This window comes from Oncorhynchus gorbuscha, linkage group LG17, assembly GCF_021184085.1.
Source record: "Oncorhynchus gorbuscha isolate QuinsamMale2020 ecotype Even-year linkage group LG17, OgorEven_v1.0, whole genome shotgun sequence".
Taxonomy (NCBI): domain Eukaryota; kingdom Metazoa; phylum Chordata; class Actinopteri; order Salmoniformes; family Salmonidae; genus Oncorhynchus; species Oncorhynchus gorbuscha.
In genome coordinates, this window is record NC_060189.1 from 11,598,156 (window position 1) to 11,623,096 (window position 24,941).

A 24,941-nucleotide genomic window follows, 5' to 3' on the forward strand; every position below is an offset into this window, starting at 1 on the left:
GTGTCGTTTAATAAACATAAACCACCATCAACAGAACAATACATGAAATGGGTCAAACAAAACCCGGTAATCACCAGCATACCGTGCACAAGCACTACACGAAACAATTACGGACAAGGACATGGAGGGGAACAAAGGGTTAAATACACAACATGTAATGGATGGAATAGGAACCAGGTGTGATGGAAGACAAGATAAAACCAATAGAAAATGAGAAGTGGATCGGCGATGGCTAAAAGGTCCGTGACGTCGACCGCTGAACGCCGCCCGAACAAGGAGAGAGACCAACTGCGACGGAAGTCGTGACAGATACCTTAATAGAAAATGACTCAAGTAGAAGTGAAAGTCACCCAGTAAAATACTACTTGAGTAAAAGTCTAAAAGTATTTGGTTTAAAATATACAGTGCCTTGCGAAAGTATTCGGCCCCTTGAACTTTGCGACCTTTTGCCACATTTCAGGCTTCAAACATAAAGATATAAAACTGTATTTATTTGTGAAGAATCAACAACAAGTGGGACACAATCATGAAGTGGAACGACATTTATTGGATATTTCAAACTTTTTTAACAAATCAAAAACTGATCAGTGCAGCAAACTCTCTCCAGAAGTTCGGTGAGGATCTCTGAATGATCCAATGTTGACCTAAATGACTAATGATGATAAATACAATCCACCTGTGTGTAATCAAGTCTCCGTATAAATGCACCTGCACTGTGATAGTGTCAGAGGTCCGTTAAAAGCGCAGAGAGCATCATGAAGAACAAGGAACACACCAGGCAGGTCCGAGATACTGTTGTGAAGAAGTTTAAAGCCGGATTTGGTTACAAAAAGATTTCCCAAGCTTTAAACATCCCAAGGAGCACTGTGCAAGCGATAATATTGAAATGGAAGGAGTATCAGACCACTGCAAATCTACCAAGACCTGTCCGTCCCTCTAAACTTTCAGCTCATACAAGGAGAAGACTGATCAGAGATGCAGCCAAGAGGCCCATGATCACTCTGGATGAACTGCAGAGATCTACAGCTGAGGTGGGAGACTCTGTCCATAGGACAACAATCTGTCGTATATTGCACAAATCTGGCCTTTATGGAAGAGTGGCAAGAAGAAAGCCATTTCTTAAAGATATCCATAAAAAGTGTTGTTTAAAGTTTGCCACAAGCCACCTGGGAGACACACCAAACATGTGGAAGAAGGTGCTTTGGTCAGATGAAACCAAAATTGAACTTTTTGGCAACAATGCAAAACGTTATGTTTGGCGTAAAAGCAACACAGCTCATCACCCTGAACACACCATGTGCAAAAGGTGGCGCTACAAAGTATTAACTTAAGGGGGTTGAATAATTTTGCACGCCCAATTTTCAGTTTTTGATTTGTTAAAAAATATGCACCATCTGTCTACTCCACCCCAAAAATGTACATTTATAGTAGGCCAACTTACAGTGGTAGCCTACACACTTCAATGCAAAATATCAACTGTCTGTTCATCTGTTCAACTCTACTGTATATTACAACCCTGCTGCGTTTCGGATGCATAGAGGAAAATACTTGAAATAATAGCCTATTAAATGATTAAATGAGAGATGCACATGGTAATTTGTAGTAGGCTAAAGCTACTTTGGGAATATGAACCTAACATCTCCAGAAAAGATTTGAATCACCAAGCGGGTAAGGTGGAAATGTCTGGCACTCTGCATTTGAGCAAGGCAGTAAACCCACCAAAAAACAACATTGATGAATACGCTGATTTCGTGAGCGAGTTTATTAGCAAGTGCATTGGCGATGTCATACCCACAGCAACTATTAAAACATTCCCAAACCAGAAACCGTGGACTGTTAAACAGCCACCACTAACATTGAGTGGCTGCTGCCAACGTACTGACTCAACTCTAGCCACTTTAATATTGGAAAAATTGATGAAATAAATGTATCACTAGCCACTTTAAACAATGCCACTTAATATAATGTTTACATACCCTAAATTACTAATTTCATACGTATATACTGTACTCGATACCATCTACTGCATCTTGCCTATGCCGTTCTGTACCATCACTCATTCATATATCTTTATGTACATACTCTTCATCCCTTTACACGTGTGTGTATAAGGTAGTTGTTGTGAAATTGTTAGGTTAGATTATTTGTTGGTTATTACTGCATTGTCAGAACTAGAAGCACAAGCATTTCGCTACACTCGCATTAACATCTGCTAACCATGTGTATGTGACAAATACATTTTGATTTGGAACAACTAGTCCTCCGGCACCGCAAACTAGGAATGACCCGACAGCTTCTGGATGGTTGAAGAGGAAGAGCGCTAGAGCGAAAGAGAAAGTAGCCTGCATGCCATGAGTTGAATCCCATCTGATGCAGATGTTCCAGCGACGGTGAGATTTACTGTTAAGGTTACATACCAAGACACAGTTAAGGCATGTGATATTTCCTTGTTTGTGTGGGAGATCGTCTTCTGGGTTAATTCCATTATCTGTCTGATAGTGATGTGCACTTCGCGAACGATTCATTATTTTATGTTTACTGACTCGACTGTCATGATTAGTTTTTCTGTGTGAGTCGTTCATTTTAATCATCGTTTGAGTGACTCGTTCATTTTAATCATCGTTTGACATGCTAGTGCGTAATACACGCTCCTCCGACTCAGCGGCACCAGAGATGTGCTCCGACAACCAACTGTCTATCATTTGCGCGCAGGAAAATAGATATTGAGCATAGAGCATAACAATACATGTTTAAGAACTGATAATTGATCTCATGGTGTAAGAATGACTGCAATTAATTGATTGTTTAATGGTATGATGCACACAACTGCTTTGAAGAACCAAAACAAACACAGCCTCTGCCATAGCAGCGGGAAGTAGGGGTGCTGAGGATGCCGCAGCAACTTGAAAATTCTCAATATAAAACTATATACTGACTAAAAAATATAATGGCAACATGCAACAATTTAAAAGGTTTTACTGAGTTATAGTTCATAGAAGGAAATCAGTCAATTAAAATAAATAAATTAGGCTATGGATTGCACATGACTGGGGAGGTATGCAACCATGGGTGGGCCTGTCATGCCCTGACCTTAGAGTCGTTTTATTTCTCTATTTGGTTAGGTCAGAGTGTGATGTGGGTGGGCATTCTATGTTTTGTTGTCTGTTTCTTTATTTCTATCTTTTGGACGGATATGGTTCTCAATCAGGGACAGCTGTCTATCGTTGCCTCTGATTGAGAATCATACTTAGGTAGCCCTTTTTCCCTTCTTTCAGTGTTGGTAGTTAACTTTGTTAGAGGCATTCATAGCCCTGTGTGACAAAACTGCACATTTTATAGCGGATGTTTATTGTCCCAATCGCGAGGCGCACCTGTATAATAATCATGCTGTTTAATCAGCTTCTTGATATGCCACACCTGTTAGAAGGATGGATTATTTTGGCAAAGGAGAGATGCTCACTAACAAGGATGTTAAAAAAAATGTATACAAAAACATTGAGAGAAATAAGCTTTTCGTGTGTATGGAATATGTCTGAGATGTTTTATTTCAGCTCATGAAACATGACAAACACTTTACATGTTGCGTTTATATATTTTTTCAGGATATATTTAACATTTTTCACAATAGTAGTGGGGTGGCAGGTGGTCTAGCGGTTAAGAGCATTGGGCCAGTAATCGAAAGGTTGCTGGTTTGAATTCCTGACCTGACTAGATGAAAAATCTGTCAATGTGTAGTAAGACCATTTCAGCTTCTCTGAGATGTGTACGCCGAGGAATTTGAAGTTATTCACCGTCTCCACAGCAACCCCATTGATGAGAATGGGGGCGAGTCCAGCCTGGTTCCTCCAGAGGTCCACAATCAGCTCCTTTGTTTTGCTAACATTGATGGAGAAGTTGTTTACCTTGCACCACGCCGTCAGACAGCCTACAGAGAAGAAGTAGGCAGCCTCGTTGTTGTTGGCGATCAGGCCTACTATTGTTGTGTCGTCAGCCAACTTGATGCATTTGGAACTGTGTAAGGCCATGCAGTCTTTGGTATACAGGAGAGGACTGCATCAATATGCAATATTATCTCATATGCAGATAACATCTATGCTGGCTGGTTAGCATACAGGTTTTTAGCAAATGTTCTAAAAAGGCCCCTTCACAAAAGATAGTGTCAAATCCAGTGCTCTTCAGATCTGCTTCCATGCATTCGTGAGGGTATTTACATGTCCTGTTTGAAATGTATAAAACCTGTCCATGCAGCATGCCTAGGTCTTTATGAAACACAACCTCTGTTTATGCTGAGTATAGGAGCTCTCAGCCATATTGAATGGCATCTTGACACAAAACAAATGTAACAAGGACACAAGTTTGAACATTACAGAAGACAGCAGTGTCGATTTCAAATCAGAAACTGAGAAGGCTTCTCCCATGAGAAGGGCCCACCCTTGTGGGCCCCCCATGATGAGGATCAGTGTTGAGGAGTTCATGTTGCCTAGCTTCATCAGCTCTGGGCAGCCTGTCAGGAAGTCCATGACCCAGTTGCATAGGGAAGAGTTCAGACCCTGGGCCGTGAGCTTTGTAATGAGCTCATAGGGCACTATGGAAGGCCGAGCTGTAGTCGATTTTAAGAATCCTCACATTCCTTTTTTCCAGGTGGGTAAGGGTAGTGTGCAGTGCAATGGTGATTGTGTCATCCATGGATCTGACAGGTCGTTGGCGAATTGTGTCAGGGAGGGAGGAGGTGATATGGTCTTTGTGTCATGTTTTGTCATAGATTGTCATGTCTTGTCCCTGTGCTTTCTCTTCTATTCGTTTCCCCCTGCTGGTCTTATTAGGTTCTTTCCCTCTCTCTATCTCTCGCTCTCTCTCTCTCTATCGTTCCATTCCTGCTCCCAGCTGTTCCTCATTCTCCTAACTACCTCGTTTACTCTTTCACACCTGTCCCCTATTTCTCCCTCTGTTTCCGCTTCTGTCCTTGTCGGATCCTTGTTTGCTGTACTGTGTTCTTGTTCCGTCCTGTCGTGTTTTGCCTTCATCAGATGCTGCGTGTGAGCAGGTGTCTCTGTCAGCTACGGCCTGCGCCTACCCGAAGCGACCTGCAGTCTGTGGCCGCTTCTCCTGTCCTTCCCCTCTACAGACTAGAGGATTTCTGTTATGGATTCAGGATTTGTCGTTTTCTGTTTTGGACTTGAATAAACTCTGTTTCTGTTAAGTCGCTTTTGGGTCCTCACTTCACCTGCATAACACTTTGACTAGCCTCTCAAAGTGCTTCATGATGACAGAAGTGAGTGCTACCGGTCGTCATTCAGTTCAGTAAATTTCCCTTTATTGGGCACAGGGATGATAGTTGACATCTTGAAGCAGATGGGAATAGAGGCCTGAGCTAGGGAGAGATGAAAAATGTCAGAACTCACAACAGCCAGCTGTTATGCACATGCTCTGAAGGCACGGGTAGAGATTTCGTCTGGGCTGACAGCCTTGTGAGGGTTAACACGTTTCAATGACTTATATAAGATCTCAGTGTCATTGTGCTCGGATCTTGAGAAAAAGCTGTTTAGCTCCTCTGTCATCCTGCCCCCTACTGGGCAGCTTCTCTCTGCATTCTCACAGCCCTGCTGCCTGTAGCAACACCGCCTCCTACTGGCCAGAAACCTGGCAGGTAAACAGCACCACTGCCTCTTACTGGCCAGTGACCTGGCAAGTGAACAGGCTCATTAATACCTTTTTTAACTGATATGACAAATATTATTAGCATCAGATCATTTATATAAATGGTGCAATTACAGGAGCCAGAATGGAACCTTGGGGGACACCAATTTTCAACTCTATGTGGATAAATTGAGATCTGTTTGTGAGGTGGTCTAAGAATCAGAATCATCTCATCGTCCTACAGGTACAGAACACCTGTCCCTTAATGCCCTGAGCTTTTATATAGTGTCCACACTAGAACAACCAGGTTCTCACAAACACACATGTACACATGTGCACACACAATTGCACACACATACACGCACAAATTAAAATAAAGTTATTCTATAGAGTACTCTGAAATTTAATCAAGCATTGTCTAAAAAAACTGTCCAGGAAGGTCCATGAGAAAGACCATGTATCATGTATCATTTGATTTACACAACATGCCTACCACTTTGAAGATGCAAAATATTTTTTTCTTGTGAGACAAACAAGAAATACAAGAAAACAGAACTTGAGTGTGCATAACTATTCACCCCCCCCCCCAAAAAAAAAAAGTCAGTACTTTGTAGAGCCACCTTTTGCAGAAATTACAGCTACAAGTCTCTTGGGGTATGTCTCTATAACCTTGGCACATCATGCCACTGGGATTGTTACCCATTCTTCAAGGAAAAACTGCTCCAGCTCCTTCAAGTTGGATGGGTTCCGCTGGTGTACAGAAATCCTCATCATAACACAGATTTGCAATTGGATTGAGGTCTGGGCTTTGACTAGGCCATTCCAAGAAATGTAAATGTTTCCCCTTAAACCACTTATGTTGCTTTAGCAGTATGCTTAGGGTCATTGTCCTGCTGGAAGGTGAACCTCCATCCCAGTCTCACATCTCTGGAAGACTGAAACAGGTTTCCCTCAAGAATGTCCCTGTATTTAGCGCCATCCATCATTCCTTCAATTCTGACCAGTTTCCCAGTCCCTGCTGTTGAAAAACATGGAATGGAATGGATGGAATTCTCAGGGTGATGAGAGGTGTTGGGTTTGTGCCAGACATACCATTTTCCTTGATGTCCAAAATGCTAAATTTTAGTCTCATCTGACCAGAGTACCTTCTTCCATATGTTTGGGGAGTCTCCCACATGCCTTTTGGCAAACACCAAACGTGTTTGCTTATTTTTTTCTTTAAGCAATGGCGTTTTTCTGGCCACTCTTCTGTAAAGCCCAGCTCTGTGGAGTGTACAGCTTAAAGTGCTCCTATGGACAGATACTCCAATCTCCGCTGTGGAGCTTTGCAGCTCCTTCGGGCTTTTCTTTGGTCTCATTGTTGCCTCTCTGATTAATGCCCTCCTTGCCTGGTCTATGAGTTTTGGTGGGCGGCCCTCTTTTGGCAGGTTTGTTGTAGTGCCATATTCTTTCCATTTTTTTACAATGGATTTAATGATGCTCTATGGGATGTTAGAGTTTCTGATATTTTTTTATAACCCAACACTGATCTGTACTTCTCCACAACTTTGTTCATGGCCTGTTTGGAGAGCTCCTTGGTCTTCATGGTGGTACCCCTTGCTTAGTGATGTTGCAGACTCTAGGGCCTTTCAGAACAGGTGTATATTTATAATAATAATATATGCCATTTAGCAGACGCTTTTATCCAAAGCGACTTACAGTCATGTGTGCATACATTCTACGTATGGGTGGTCCCGGGAATCGAACCCACTACCCTGGCGTTACAAGCGCCATGCTCTACCAACTGAGCTACAGATCATGTGACACATAGATTGCACACAGGTGGACTTTATTTAACTAATTATGTGACTTCTGAAGGTAATTGGTTGTGCCAGATCTTATTTAGGGGCTTCATTGCAAAGGGGGTGAATAAATATGCACACGCCACTTTTCCATGTTTTATTTTTCAGAATTCTTTGAAACAAGTGTTGTTTTTTTTTTTCCCTTCACCAATTTGGACTGTGTTGTGTATGTCCATTACATGAAATCCAAATAAAAATCCATTTAAATTACAGGTTGCAATGCAACAAATTAGAAAAAACGCCAAGGGGCTTTTGCAAGGCACTATACTTTATAGAAAGTGCAGCAAGTGCATGTCAGTGGTCACATAGTCTCTTCCCACAGCTGCTGTGTCTAACCTATGAGTTTGAGGCCAGTCATACTAAGACATGCATGTGGTTGTGGTCTAGTCTAGCTAGAAGTTTCAAGTTTTCATGTCACATGCAGAAGTACAGTGAAATGACTCACTTGCAATCAACAATGCAATAATCAATAGCAATGTATTCAGTAGAGGAACAGATGTAGTGATGGTCCCCCTGTAAGTAGGTTTCATGTCAACTAGTAATGTTTAAGCTGGAGGCCACGTTGAGAACTCAACACTGACATATTGGTTGATAGATATAAACTCAGCAAAAAAAGGAAAGTCCTCTCGCTGTCAACTTAATTTATTTTAATTAATCTAACATGTGTAAATATTTTCATTAACATAACAAGATTCACCAACTGAGACATGCACTGAACAAGTTCCACAGACATGTGACTAACAGAAATGGAATAATGGGTCCCTGAACAAAGGGGAGTGAGGAAGTAATATGGTCTTTCCCTAGCCTCTCTAAGCGCTTCATGATGACAGAAGTGAGTGCTACTGATCGGTAGTCATTCAGTTCAGTTAATTTCCCTTTCTTGGGCACATATGGTGAAATTGAGCATGTTTGGGATGCTCTGGATCAACGTGTACTACAGCGTGTTTCAGTTCCCTCCAATATCCAGCAACTTTGCACAGCCATTGAAGAGGAGTGGGACAACATTCCACGGGCCGTAATCAACAGCCTGATAAACTCTATGCGAAGGAGATGTGTCATGCTGCATGAGGCAAATGGTGATCACATCAGAAATTGACTGGTTTTCTGATCCAAGTGCCTATCTTTGTTTTACAGTTTGTGACCAACAGGTGCATATCTGTATTGCCAGCCTTGTGAAATCCATAGATTAGGGCCTCATGAATTTACTTAAATTGACTGATTTCCATATATGAACAATAACTCAGTAAAATTGTTGAAATTGGTCTGATTATTTTCAGTCTTCAGATAACATTCTAATGTTATATTGATAATTTACAGTAGCAGTGGGGGCTGGTGGGATGAACTATAGGAGGACAGGCTCATTGTAATGGCTGGAATAGAGTAAATGCAACAGTATCATACACATCAAACATATGGAAACCACATTTTTGACTGTGTTCCATGAATTTTATTGCAGCCATAACAATGACCCCGTCCTCCTATAGATCCTCCCACCAGCTTCCACTGTACAGTAGGCAGTCATCATATGTTGGGATCAGTCAGAGTAATGAGCTGTGTGATTGTTTTGCTATTGCTGGCCGTTCTCTTCAAATAGGTCGCCAAGAATACAACAAAATATAAAACATAAAAGATGCCTTACACCAATGCTCAAATTGACCTCCCATGGAACTATCCCAAATTCATGATCTTTCAAACATTCAAGATGACTTTATTTACAAGGCTGGATTGATGTGCTGCTGATTATCAACAACAACACAGAAAGAACGCGGTCTTTATAAAAGAATGGATGACATCAGCATAGGCTAGTATACTCTCTATATGATTCATTCATATTATCAAGGCTACTATTTGTTGAAATAGGTTAATCCTATCTAATAGTGACCAATCTCTTTGTGTATGTAGGCTAATCCCACATATCTATGTTTGTGAAACTCAGGCTGAAGCCGTATTTTAGCAGCCCTTGAAGATGTCTCAGCAAAATAGCACTGATAGGCACACAGCTGAGGGACTTCATAGTCTTCCACACCAGGGACTCTGTGTCTGACTGTGTGAACCAGATCCTGTATCTATCTCCCACCATTTACCTCCCAAACGATCACGCTGCATCATTATGAGAATTGGTCTGGGCGGTACAGAGCAGAGTAGAGCAACAGGGCAGAGCGAATGAGCCACATCCGCCACTGGAGGGAACAAATCTGTGCCATCTGATGCTCAGGGATTTATAGGTTTAGTCAAAATTGCTTTTGCCCACTGTGGAGATTAAGCACCGTGGGATGTTTGTTGGTCAGGCCAGAGCTGCTGCTTCTTCCCCGGCCCCGATGCTGTTCTGCTGAAGACAATGTCCCAGGACCCACGAAGAGAGGTTTTAGCCCTGGTAGGGTGTGGAATTTGACTGGAGTTTGAGTGGTCTACTGGGGTATGTGCACCATGCAGGTGGATACTGTGTTGGTGCTGTTCTGTGTCTGCCTCATGGGGGTTTCTGGGAGATCAGCTCATCAAAGAGGTGACAAGCTGGAGACCTACAAACAGAGCAGGTAAATGCAAATTCCATCCTAGGATCTATACAGAACATAGACTGGATGTATGGCATTGAATTTATCCTTTGATTGACATTTTATATCTAGACATGGGTTAAAATGTGAATCTGTATTGGTGATGGTAATGTTCTGTTGTCCTCACCTGTTCTGCTCCCCCACCAGGTGATTTCAGACTTATTCAGAAAGGGGATGTTCTATTGTTGGATGTTGTGGCTGTTGCTCCATGGGTGGCTGGACTGGATGTGGCGCTATTGGATGGAATGAATATCATTCTGATCAGTTTATGATACATATTTATGGAGCCCTACCTCAACCTAGCCTGGTCCTATCTGTTTTTGACATGTCAGCAACCACAGGAGGTGGCAAGACCGCACAAACAGACCTGGGACCAGGCTAGGGTCAACCAATACTTTGAATGCATACAGTTAACAACATATATAACCAATTATGTGGAACTGATAGATTAAGTGGCAATGAGGCATACCGTATATTACATACAGTATGTTACAGATTAATGGCAAATCTACTACAATGGTTGATTTTAACCTCTACAGGATCAATGTCTCTATACCGGGACGGTTGTGCTAATGTGATTAATATGACAGTTGTAAATAGCAGCAAACTTTATATGGGCAGAAAGCTTAAATTATTTTTAATTTAACTGCACGGTCCAATTTACAGTAGCAATTACAGTGGAAAAATACCATGCTATTTTTTGAGGAGATTGCACAACAACAAAACACTTTTATCACGGCAATTTGGTTTGATACATTCACCTCTGAAGGTAAATAATGTACTACATTCAGTAATCTTGCTCTGATTTGTCATCCTGAGGGTCCCAGAGATAAAATGTAGCATAGTTTTGTTTGATAAAAATCTATTTTTATATTCAAATGTAGGAACTGGGTTCTCCAGTTTGAACCGCTGCTGTCTCTGGCTCCACACCCACGCCGCCCGGCCATCTAGATGTGTGATAGTTTGTGTATAAGCTAATGATCCATCATGTATGACATTCCTGGGAATGTGTAGACTTTTTGTATGTTCTCTATAGTTATGTACTTGAAAATGTATAAATTGACCAATTCGACACATTTGGGCAGACTTCATACAAAATACTGTCCAGTATTGCCATGCTTCACTGTATCAATCTGAACCTTTGCACACCCACTGCTTCCACCTAGTGGCCAAGATCTAAATTGCGCCTAAACTGCAATAATACATTATGGCCTTTTTCTTGCATTTCAAAGATGAAACTACAAGCGCATGTTTTTTTCTTTGTTATCTTTTACCAGATGTGTTATATTCTCCTACATTAATTAAAAATTTCCACAAGTTTCAAAGTGTTTCCTCTCAAATGGTATTAATAATATGCTTCAGATCCTGAGCTACAGGCAGTTAGATTTGGGTAAGTCATTTTAGGTGAATGAAATTTTTTAAAGAGTACGATCCATAAGACCGACGATGTTGTCTCAATGTTAAATCTTTAGGACAGTACATTTTCTAGTCGAGATATAATTAATCGCAAATACCATAACATGTTGTCTGGCCATATTGCCTACGGATTCATTAAAAATTTAAGATAGATAACCTTTATTTTGTCAGGGAGTCAATGCTGAGACCAAGGTCTCTTTTTCAAATGAGCCCTCTATAGCACCACAGTACACATACAATAAATACATCAAACTACACATTCATATAGGCCTACACATTAAAATGCACGTTATTATACACAACAATAATAACCTGCAAAATATGAAATATTCCTCAAATGTAAGAGCTCTCGAGTCCTACAGTACAATGCTAAAAACAGAACGGTGCACCTGTTAATCTCTAGTGAAGATGATAATGATTTTTCCCATCCAAACTGCAGGGTGCCTTTGGACTACGATCTGCTTTGAGTGATTTATACCCACTTAGTGCATTCCAAAGGCCCTTTCATTTCCTAATCCCACAAACCATGTCTCCATTAGACACAATGTCACTCTCATGTGATCATGGCTCTTTGATCTATTCTTACAATCGCTAGCGAAAGTCTACACACCCCCTGCACAGTCTTAAAATGTATTCTAAAAAGGAATTCAAACAGGATGTTCCTCTACCAATCTACACAACCTACTCCAGATGTTCAAAGTGAAAGAAAAATTATAGAACATTTTAAAAATAAAAAAAACAATGAGGTCTTGAATGATTGCATATGTCTTCAAACCTGAGTTAATATTTGGTGGAAGCACCTTTGGTAGCCATTATAGCTGTGAATAATTCCGAATAAGATTCTACCAACTTTGCACAACTCTTAGGGCAACATACATGTGCTGTATATCCATCGTTTTTTGTCAAAATTGCTTACGCTCATTGAATTTGTTTGGGAGTCATTAATGGACACCAATAGAATTAATCATTGTCTCTGATTTTCAATCAAATGTAAGTCTGGACTGAGACTTGAACACTCAACACCTCTTGGAACACCATTCTGGTGTGTCTTTGGCATTAACATTTGTTGCATTGTGTTGATGAAAAATAAACCTCTATCCAATGGGTTAGGTTTTGAGAAGACTGAGGTGGGTTTTCCTTTAACAAAAAAACGTAATAAAAATAGAATATTGTGTTAAGATATTCAATCACAATTATATTTTCAAGGAAAATTAAAAGTCCTTTATTTCAAAGTTACACATATTGTTGTAGATCACTACTTTTTCTCTCATGTAGATTGGAAATGTTACGGTCATGAACAGATGCCACACATTTTATAACATTGGAACACAGTATATTGCTGTGAGTGAAACCAAAATGTTAGCGATACAACTTGAAACAGGCCCATAAACATATAGGGCCACGGACTTGAACATGTGTTTATTTTCTCTCTTCAAAAAACAACAGGAGAACACAGTACATCAAAGCAGTATCAGACAGTCTTAGCTTAACAAGACACTGATGGAAAACTAAACCCGACTTCTCACCCCACAGTTGTTTCTCTAAAGTGCATATGAAAAGCATTCTCTGTCCTCTTGAATGGCATGAAAATAACAACAACAGTCAGTAGTACAATCAGCTTCTGAGAAACGCAACGTTTGGTTATGACTGGACTGCTGTGAATCCAGTCACGGAACTGGAGCAAACCGATATCCGGACAGAGCAATTTAAAAAAATAATTGAGTTTAAATTGGCACCAGTGAACTGCGATGCACTTTCAACTGAGCTCTTCCTTGTTATGTGCACTTAACAGGAGTTGATTAATGACCCTGTTGTTGACTCTGTTAGGCCAGAAAAGGCAGACAACTGTATAGCAACAGCAAAGCTATAGGAAGCCCCAAGGCAGTGTTCTGCAGATAGACACACACACACACACACACACACACACACACACACACACACACACACACACACACACACACACACACACACAGACAGACTTTTCTAGACTCTGGCCCTTGGAGGGGATTGGAGAGACATTTGTGCCAAGCGGATTATCAACCAGCTGCTGGGGAGGACAGAGAGGAATATCACCCATTACCCATCAGCCCACACCGGTTAGCGCCCAGCAGCGCTCTCTCTTGCTCTCTGTCTGATTGTCACGGTAGATAATATTGCTGTCTGCTGTTCTCCTCTCTCCATGCACGCCTGTGGTGCACTGTCACATCATGCACTCGCCCGCAGGCCACCCATTAATCCAGTTGAGGGTTTTAGGGGAAAATCTATTTTTTAAATTATTTTTTATGTTTCTGCCGTGACCTGGATAACGCTATAAAAGCGACAAGCGTTCAGATGTAGGATCCCTTTGAGCGTTGACAAGAGACGTTCTCTTGAAATAGTGTTTTTCTGAATGCCCTCATGTCCTTCTTGTGTTTTTGGGAATGAAAATGGCAACGAATCAGCCTGATTTGGCTCCTTGAGTCAAGTTGGGAGTAAAAGACACATTTCTGCTTTATAAAAAAAAACATGATAATGATAATAACAATTTCTACTGTCTTACAGTGGTTGTTGCTTCTTTTAATTATTTATTTGTTGTTGTTGCTAAACTGCACAAAACTTGCTTTGTATTTCAGCCTGACAATGGTCTCAGTTTGATTAAAGGCTATCATTACAAGGTTACTTTATACTTATGTCGATGCTGTTTTGCAGAGCAATGTACAGTTGTGAGTGCATGCATTTGAATTCATACTGGCCCCTTGTGGGATTTGAACCATCAACTCTGGCATTGCAAGTGCCATGCGCTACCAACTGAGCCACTCCTGTGTCATTTATTGTATATCTATTACCTATACTGGAGTTCATCTTGCCATTTTGACCAGAAGCTGTTTGAAATCATTTTGTGATCTTTTCATTATGCCCAGGTTAATGTCACTATTCCTTTCCTAAAAACAATTTACAACGTTACAGGGCCTTTTTATTAAATAATGTGTTTGTTTTTTCATATGATTGTGTTTTTCTCTTCGTGTTTTATGTTTTCTTTTGATGTATAGTGTAATAATGTGTACTGTATATAGCTATGTATTGTGTAATTGATGTGTATATAGATATGTATAGTTTACTAGCTGTTGATTGATGTGTTCAAATATTTTTCATCAACAGATCCAGGAGAGAAACATCAAGAATGGATGATGGAGGAGCTCACAGCAAGACCGCAAGGTTAGAGTTCAATGTCATTGTACAAAACACTGATCTGCAAAAGTGGTTTGCCAACTTGAAGCATGACAGGAAAGGTTTTATCAATACATTTGATATTGTAAATATATATAATATAATAATAATAATATATGCCATTTAGCAGACGCTTTTATCCAAAGCGACTTACAGTCATGTGTGCATACATTCTACGTATGGGTGGTCCCGGGAATTGAACCCACTACCCTGGCGTTACAAGCGTATATCAAAGCTGATATTGTAAAATGCTACCGTACTTGACAGTGTGCAACATGTCTTTGCCCATTGAAAAAAAGAGATCCTCAACTTACAGCCTAACCCTAAAAAGACAACCTCTTTTCCTCACTACAGCCCAATCCTAAAACGAGGTCCAGACATGACAAAATCTCCCATGACAAAATCTGAGCAGCTCTTAAGAATAGATGACCATGACTTTACCATGAGACCAGCATTTGGAGGTAAGACTTTACAGGAGTCATATAATGTATATATTTCTACCTATTAAAATCATCAGGTGAAAAACATGCTCCACATAAGCTTTGTACCTACCCTGCATCAACACGAATGACTTTGATGGTAATGCACAAATGGTTTTTTGACTCCCTTTAGTTGTGTTTGCTGTTTTGATGTTGCTTAGAGCACCAACACAAACTCCTTTTTTCCTTTAAACCATCTATCCAATGGTCTTATCAGCTCAGCCCTCTAGAAGCCCTAATGACACCAATAACATGGCAAGCTGTATATTGTCATGCTAGTACAGATGTTGGATCTTAATTTGACCCTAACCCTTAACCCTAACCCTCACTCTTTTGTTGCTAAGAATTTTCATGAACCCCTACAAAAAATGTCCATTCATTATAATCCACATAATAATTCACATTTCCTGTTGCTGCAGGACTATTTTCCTGCTGTAGCAAACTGTCTCAAATGAAGATCCTATATTTGAACTCTTTCTTTTAACACGGATGTTGACAGAGTGTTTGTGGTTTCATGGTCATCGTACAGGGGATTTACTGTTGTGGGATTACGGGACATATCCCACCTGGCACACACTGGTTGAATCAAAGTTGTTTCAACATAATTTGTCAACATATTTTGATGTGGAACCAGTGTAAAAAATACATTGGATTTTTAAAAGTAATCAACCAGTACTGTTTTCATTTCAACCAGCGTTTTAAACATTGAAATTAGGGTAAAACTTAAATTTAAATACATTGATTTAGATCAATCTTCTGTAATTTCAACATAATAATTGGATCTATGCATTTGTTGAAATTTCACATGGAAACGTTCAAAATCTTTTCATCCTATATTCAATATACACTGATTATACAAAACATGCTCTTTCCATGACATAGACTGACCAGTTGAATCCAGGTGAAAGCTATGATCCCTTATTGACGTCAATTGTTAAATCCATTTCAATCAGTGTAGATGAAGGGGAGGAGACAGTTAAAGAATCATTTTAAAGCCTTGAGACAGTTGAGACATGGATTGTGTATGTATGCCATTCAGAGGGTGAATGGGCGAGACACAAAATATAAGTGCCTTCAAACAGGGTATGGTAGTAGTTGCCAGATGCACCAGTTTGTGTCAAGAACTGCAACGCTGCTGGGTTTTTCATGGGGGGTATACTCTATGTATATTGCGGGGTTGAACTTATGTAACATTTTATATTTGATTAGACATAGTTGATTTTACCTTGTTTCAATGTTGATAGTAATATAATGTTTGAATCAACGTAATTGTTTCAACGTAATGCCATCAACCTAAATAAAGAGGTAGATATGCTGAATCGCATCTCCGAGCTGACAAGGTAAAAATCTGTTTTTCTGCCCCCGGGCAAGGCAATTAACCCACTGTTCCCTCGGCGCCCGGAGACACGGAAGACACATTTCAGTTGAATGCATTCAGTTGTACAACTGACTAGGTATCCCCCCTTTGAAATAAAATATGAAGCCAAAATTACTGCCTGAACAGTGACTCCTACTGGTATATGAGTGGTAATGCACTTCTGTGAGAACAAATCACATTCCAGATACCTACCTCTACATACCCTGCTTGGCTTTGGAAGTAAGCTGTGAACATTTCTGCCAAGCTATCTCGTCAACACACTAGATACATCAGCTTCCATACTCATTCGCGTGAATCACATTGAATAGTTGAAAGTAACTCTTCTAACTTTTCTTACTTCACAAGCTGTATGTGAAAGGAGATTTGGAGTGAGGTTGGGTTTATGTAGGCTACATTGAAATCTGATTTGCCCAACAGAGGACACCATCATTTCAACGTGTAGTTAGGTACTGTATATTATCATTCATCCATGGTTGATTGGATCCTAGTTACCATTAGCCCTATAAATAGGATGAATTCATAATATAAATAGAAAATGTTTACCTTAGGATATTGTCTTGTATGTGAAGGATGGTTGGCTGATTTCACATTTCGTCTACAAGTCATTAATATGTTGGATTCATGTCTCCATCTCAACCAAAAATCTAAGTTGAAGAATAGGACTAAATCAAATCAAACTTCATTTGAAGTGCATATAAAGTTTAATTTGATTTGTGTTTGATATGGAGGTGTGAATCCAACAACATTAATAATTATTTTGTAGTCTAACTGGATATTGAATTGTCATTGTTCAGGCAGGAAGCGTTGGACTGTGGTTTGACATTTTATTTCAATTTACGTCTTTATTTAGGTTGATGGCATGACATACCATTTTACTATCATCATTGAAACACGGTTAAATAACATACAATATGTCTAATCAAATATGAAATTCAAAATAGTTTAAATATACAGTATATTAAATACAGGATAAAAAATATGTTTTTTAATGTTTCTACGTATGCATGATGATTATGTTGAAATTAGATTGATGTAACAACCTGTCAGTCCGGTTAAGTCAATGTATTTAAGTACAAGTTCTACCCTAATTTCAATGTTTACAATGCTGATTGAAATGAGATGAAATCAGTACTGGTTGATTGCTTTTCTGCAATCCAATGTATTTTCCATGTTGATTCCACATCACAATACGTTAACAAATTACATTGAAACAACGTTGATTCAACTAATGTGTGCCCAGTGGTCTCATGTTAAGGTTAAATGTACTTTTTGAGTTATTTACATGTTGGCAATCCATAATACCTTTAGGATGACCTTCTTAGTTCAAACATGGAGATACAATAATATTCAAGGCCAAATGACAAAATGTGTTTCAGAGCACCCACACAAGCACATGGATCAAACAAAATGTGCATTGCTGTAGAATGCATGTGATATTCATTAACTAGGACAAGGGCCAAATATGTCTTGTTTTATGAATACATAAAAATAAACAGCTGTAAATGCAATCTGAGTCTAAAAAACATCACACTATGAATGACCCCTCTGGGCCTCCTTTAAAATGTATCCTATTAAGAAAGAAAATAGATCTAGGAAAGAGAGATTGGAAAGGCATCCAGATGTGTGCGGCTGCAACAACTGTGATCCATTGTGACCTAATTGTGTTCCTGTACTAAGGCGGATGATGGAGAGTGAAGGTTAAAATAGTTTAAAAAAAATACAATCCAGCCCGTCATGGCACAAGCAAATCCAGTTTATTGGCTGACAATGCAGCGCTGAATTTATTGTGGTGTATTTTTTGCATTAGGCTTACACTGACTGAATGAAACTACTGTATATTGTATTACACATAGTATAGTCACAATACATGACGTTATTTGTGATAGAATCAATGGTTATTGAAGCACTTGGCCAATGCTTTTGATGCGGTAGACCATTCCATTCTTGTGGGCCGGCTAAGGAGTATTGGTGTCTCTAAGGGGTCTTTGGCCTGGTTTGATAATTACCTCTCTCAAAGAGTGCAGTGTATCAACTCAGAAAATCTGCTGTCTTAGCCACTGCCTGTCACCAAATCAAATCAAATGTTATTTGTCACATGCTCCGAACCTTACAGTGAAATGCTTACTTGCAAGCCCTTAACCAACCATGCAGTTTAAAGTTCCTTGGTGTCCACATCACCAACAAACTAACATGGTCCAAGCACTCCATAGATCCCTAAAATGGTAAGAGAAAAGAATAACAAATAATTAAAGACCAGCAGTAAATAACAATAGCGGGGCTATATACAGGGGGTACCGGTACAGAGTCAATGTGTCAATGTGTGGGGGGCACCGGTGTCGAGGTAATTGAGGTAATTATGCACATGTAGGTAGAGTTATTAAAGTGGCTGTGCATAGATAATATCAGAGAGTAGCAGCAGCGTGGGGGAAGGGGGGCAATGCAAATACTCTGGGTAGTCATATGGCTTGGGGGTAGAAGCTGTATAGAAGCTTCTTGGATCTTGACTTGGAGCTCCGCTTGCCGTGCGGTAGCAGAGAGAACAGTCCATGACTAGGATGGCTGACACCGCCTGGTATAGAGGTCCTGGATGGCAGGAAGCTTGGCCCCAGTGATTTACTGGGCCGTACGCACTACCTTCTGTAGTGCCTTGGGGTCGGAGAACGAGCAGTTGCCATATCAGGCAGTGATGCAACCCGTCAGGATTGCAACTGTAAAATATTGCCAAATCTTTTCCGTCTCCTGAGGGGGAATAGGTTTTGTCGTGCCCTCTTCATGACTGTCTTGGTGTGCTTGGACCATGTTAGTGTCTTGGTGATGTGGAAGCCAAGGAACTTGAAGCTCTCAACCTGCTCTATTACAGCCCTGTCAATGAGAATGGGGGCGTGCTCAGTCCTCCTTTTCCTGTAGTCCACAATCATCTGCTTTGCCTTGATCACATTGAGGGAGAGGTTGTTGTCCTTGCACCACACAGTCAGTTCTCTGACCTCCTCCCTATAGGCTGTCTCGTTGTTGTCGGTGATCAGCAAACTTAATGATGGTGTTGGAGTCGTGCCTGGCTGTGCAGTCATGAGTGAACAGGGAGTACAGGAGGGGACTGAGCACGCACCCCTGAGGGGACCCTGTGTTGAGGATCAGCGTGGCGGATGTGTTGTTTCCTACCCTTACCACCTGGGGGCGGTCAGTCAGGAAGTCAAGGATCCAGTTGCAGAGGGGGGGTGTTTAGTCCCAGGGTCCATAGCTTAGTGATGAGCTGTGAGGGCACTATGGTGTTGAACGCTGAGCTGTGGTCAATGAATAGCATTCTTATATAGGTGTTCCTTTTGTCCAGGTGGGAAAGGGCAGTGTGAAGTGCAATATAGATTGCATCATCTGTAGATCTGTTGGTGCGGTATGCAAATTGGAGTGTGTCCAGGGTTTTGGGATAATGGTGTTTATGTGAGCCATGACCAGCCTTTCAAAGCATTTCATGGCTACAGACGTGAGTGCTACGGGTCAGTAGTCATTTAGGGAGGTTACTTTAATGTTTTTGGGCACAGGGACTATGGTGCTCTGCTTGAAACCTGTTGGTATTACAGACTCAGACAGGGAGAAGTAGTGCTTCCCTTTGTAGTCTAATAGTTTGCAAGCCCTGCCACAGCCGGCGAGCGTCGGAGCCGGTGTAGTATGATTTAACCTTAGTCCTGTATTGACGCTTTGCCTGTTTTGATGGTTCATCGGAGGGCATAGCGGGATTTATTATCAGCTTCCTGGTTAGAGTCCCGCTCCTTGAAAGCGGCAGCTCTACCCGTAAGATCAGTGCGAATGTTGCCTATAATCCATGGCTTCTGGTTGGGGTATGTATGTATAGTCACTGTGGGGATGACATCCTCAATGCACTTATTGATAAAGCCAGTGACTGATTTGGTGTACTCCTCAATGCCATCGGAAGAATCCCGGAACATATTCCAGTCTGTGTTAGCATAGCAGTCATTGGGAGTACCCCAAGGCTCAATCTTAGGCCTCACGCTCTTCACACTTTACATAAGCAACATAGCTCAGGCAGTAGGAAGCTCTCGCATCCATTTATATGCAGATGATACAGTCTTATACTCAGCTGGCCCCTCCCCGGATTTTGTGTTAAATGCTCTACAACAAAGCTTTCTTAGTGTCCAACAAGCTTTCTCTACCCTTAACCTTGTTCTGAACACCTCCAAAACAAAGGTCATGTGGTTTGGTAAGAAGAATGCCCCTCTCCCCACAGGTGTGATTACTACCTCCGAGGGCTTAGAGCTTGAGGTCGTCACCTCATACAAGTACTTCGGAGTATGGCTAGATGGTACGCTGTCCTTCTCTCAGCACATATCAAAGCTGCAGGCCAAAGTTAAATCTAGACTTGGTTTCCTCTTTCGTAATCGCTCCTCTTTCACCCTAGCTGCCAAACTAACCCTAATTCAGATGACCATCCTACCAATGCTAGATTACGGAGACATCATTTATAGATTGGCAGGTAAGGTTGCTCTCGAGCGACTAGATGTTCTTTACCATTCAGCCATCAGATTTGCCTTCAATGCTCCTTATAGGACACATCACTGCACTCTATACTCCTCTGTAAACTGGTCATCTCTGTATACCTGTCGCAAGACCCACTGGTTGATGCTTGTATGTAAAACCCTCTTAGACTTCACTCCCCCCTATCAGAGATATCTACTGCAGCCCTCATCCTCCACATACAATACCCGTTCTGCCAGTAACATTCTGTTCAAGGTCCACAGCGCAAAGTGGTGGTGGGAGTGGTGGTGGTGGGGGTGGTGGTGGGAGTGGTGGTCCATTTATATGCAGATGATATAGTCTTATACTCAGCTGGCCCCTCCCTGTATTTTGTGTTAAATGCTCTACAACAAAGCTTTCTTAGTGTCCAACAAGTTTTCTCTACGCTTAATCTTGTTCTGAACACCTCCAAAACAAAGGTCATGTGGTTTGTTAAGAAGAATGCCCCTCTCCCACAGGTGTGATTACTACCTCTGAGGGCTTAGAGCTTGAGGTAGTCACCTCATACAAGTACTTCGGAGTATGGCTAGATGGTACGCTGTCCTTCTCTCAGCACATATCAAAGCTGCAGGCTAAAGTTAAATCTAGACTTGGTTTCCTCTTTCGTAATCGCTCCTCTTTCACCCCAACTGCCAAACTAACCCTGATTCAGACGACCATCCTACCCATGTTAGATTACGGAGACATAATTTATAGATTGCCAGGTGTGGTTGCTCTTGAGCGGCTAGATGTTCTTTACCATTCGGCCATCAGATTTACCTACAATGCTCCTTATAGGACAAATCACATTTATTTTTAAAGCCCTTCTTACATCAGCTGATATCTCAAAGTGCTGTACAGAAACCCAGCCTAAAACCCCAAACAGCAAGCAATGCAGATGTAGAAGCACGGTGACTAGGAAAAACTCCCTAGAAAGGCCAGAACCTAGGAAGAAATCTGGAGAGGAACCAGGCTAATAGGGGTGGCCGGGTGGAGACTATAACAGAACATGGCCAAGATGTTCAAATGCTCATAGATGACCAGCAGGGTCAAATAATAATAATCAGTGGTTGTCGAGTGTGCAACCGGTCAGCACCTCAGGAGTAAATGTCAGTTAGCTTTTCATAGCCGATCATTCAGAGTATCTCTACCACTCCCGCTGTCTCTAGAGAGTTGAAAACAGCAGGTCTGGGACAGGTAGCACGTCCAGGGAACAGGTCAGGATGTTACCCCCGGACAGGGACACACAGGCAGGATATAACCACACCCACATTGCCAAAGCACAGCCTTCACAACACTAGAGGGATATCTTCAACCACCAATTTACCATCCTGAGACAAGGCCGAGTATAGCCCACAAAGATCTCTGCCACAGCACAACCCAAGGGTGCGCCAACCCAGACAGGAAGATCATGTCAGTGACTCAACCCACTCAAGTGACGCACCACTCCAAGGGACGGCATGGAAGAGCACCAGTAAGCCAGTTACTCAGGCCCTGTAATAGGTTTAGAGGCAGATAATCCCAGTGGAGAGAGGGGAACAGGCCAGCCTGAGACAACAAGGGCGGTTCTTTGCTCCAGTGCCTTTCCGTTCACCTTCACACTCCTGGGCCAGACTATACTCAATCATATGACCCACTGAAGAGATTAGTCTTCAGTAAAGACTTAAAGGTTGAGACCGAGTCTGCCTCTCTCACATGGGTAGGCAGACCATTCCATAAAAATTGAGCTCTATAGGAGAAAGCCCTGCCTCCAGCTGTTGGCTTAGAAATTCTAGGGACAGTTAGGAGGCCTGCGTCTTGTGACCGTAGTGTACGTCAAAATTCTAGCAGCCGTGTTTAGCACTAACTGAAGTTTATTTAGTGCTTTATCCGGGTAGCCAGAAAGTAGAGCATTCCACCCCCACCATCACTGATTCACTGCACTCTATTTATCACTGCTCTACTTTCTGGCTCTGTAAACTGTTCATCTCTGTATACCTGTCGCAAGATCCACTGGTTGATGCTAATTTATAAAGCCTCTTAGGCCTCACTCCCACCTATCTGAGATATCTACTGCAGCCCTCATCCTCCAAGTACAACATCCGTTCTGCCAGTCACATTCTGTTAAAGGTCCCCAAAGCACACACATCCCTGGGTCGCTCGTCTTTTCATTTCGCTGCAGCTAGCAACTGGAACGAGCTGCAACAAACACTCAAACTGGACAGTTTTATCTCAATCTCTTCATTCACTCAATCATGGGCACTCTTAATGACAGTTGTGGCTGCTTTGCATGATGTACTGTTGTCTCGACCTTCTTACCCTTTGAGCTGTAGTCTGTGCCCAATAATGTTTGTATCCTGTTTTGTGCTGATACCATGATGTGTTGCTACCATGGAGTGTTGTCGTGTGTTGCTGACTTGCTATGTTGTTGTCTTAGGTCTCTCATTATGTAGTGTTGTGTTGTCTGTCTTGTCGTGATGTGTGTTTTGTCCTATATTTAAATCCCCGCAGGAGGCCTTTTGCCTTTTTTGCCATCACTAAATAATCATTTGTTCTTAACTGACTTGCCTAGTTAAATAAAGGTTAAATAAAATGCATTTAATTAAATTAAAGTATCCATTATAGCAATGAAGGAAATTAAGGATAAATGGTACTGCACTTATAATTACATTTTATTTTTGAACAGAGGTCCAGGATAGTCAATTAATTCTGAAAATCTAACCTCTCATTGAAATTTCTAGCAATGCAATTTTATTTAATTACAGGACCCCCTATTCCAGTTGGGGTAGATGTTCAGGTTGAAAGTCTGGACACAATCTCTGAAGTGGATATGGTGAGTGGGATTTCAGTATCTTTACACAGTGAAGGGTAATCTTTCCTAACCTGGTGGAACGAGACTGATCACGCGATAGCTCACATTCTGTTTGTGAAACAGAAACGTGAGCACAGCCATCAGTCTGCTTGACCAGGCAAAATCTTTTCCCCAAACTTTAGAAAAAGTATTCCACCATCTAGATAAATGCTTTCAACCAGAGAAGCCTTTCATTAATATTACGTAATGACAAAAGATGAAGTATACTCAACTCAGATACTGTACCTCACATGTAGAATCCTCCAAACACATACAGTACCTATGTTGCATCCAAATAGCATATTCATCAATAGGCGTGATTGTCCTACAGCACTCCCACCACCGCTACCACTACCACCAACACCACCACCACCACTACCAACACCACCAACACCACTACCACCACTCCCACCACCACCACTCCCACCACCACCACTCCCACCACCACCACTCCCACCACCACCACCACCACCACCACCACCACCACCACCACCACCACTACTGCTACCAACACCGCCACCAACACAGCCACCACCGCCACTCCCACCACCACCACCACCACCACTACTGCCACCAACACAGCCACCACAGCCACTCCCTCCACCACCAACACCACCAATACAGCCACCACCGCCACTCCCAACACCACCACCCCCAGCATAATCACTCCCATCACCAACACCCCCACCCACACCAACACAGCCACCGCCACCACCGCCACCACCACCACCACCACAGCCACCACCGCCACTCCCAACACCACCACCCCCAGCATAATCACTCCCATCACCAACACCCCCACTCCCACCACCCCCACCAACCTGCTGTGTTGTTTCAGGACTTCACCATGACCCTGTACCTGAGGCACTACTGGAAGGACGAGCGCCTGTCCTTCACCAGTACCAATAACCAGAGCATGACCTTTGACAGCAGGCTGGCCAAGAAGATCTGGGTTCCTGACATGTTCTTCGTCCACTCCAAGAGGTCCTTCATCCATGACACCACCACGGACAACGTCATGCTGAGGGTGTACCCTGACGGCAACGTGCTTTACAGTCTGAGGTAGCTCCACAGTGTTACGGCCCTGCTACACTA

The 24,941-nt window shown here is 41.8% G+C and overlaps 1 protein-coding gene across 2 annotated transcripts in view; it reads left to right on the forward strand.

Moving 5' to 3' along the window:
- Positions 1 to 9,696: 9,696 nt before the first annotated feature.
- The window catches only part of LOC124001940 (gamma-aminobutyric acid receptor subunit rho-1-like), a 30,179-nt gene continuing 14,934 nt past the window's right edge, over positions 9,697 to 24,941 (forward strand). For both annotated transcript variants that reach the window (XM_046309109.1, XM_046309108.1), the window contains exons 1-5: positions 9,697 to 10,012; positions 14,585 to 14,641; positions 15,008 to 15,114; positions 23,761 to 23,828; positions 24,685 to 24,908. In XM_046309109.1, coding sequence (XP_046165065.1) covers positions 9,897 to 10,012; positions 14,585 to 14,641; positions 15,008 to 15,114; positions 23,761 to 23,828; positions 24,685 to 24,908 — 572 coding nt within the window. In that variant the 5' untranslated portion in view covers positions 9,697 to 9,896. The remainder of the gene's footprint in view (positions 10,013 to 14,584; positions 14,642 to 15,007; positions 15,115 to 23,760; positions 23,829 to 24,684; positions 24,909 to 24,941) is intronic.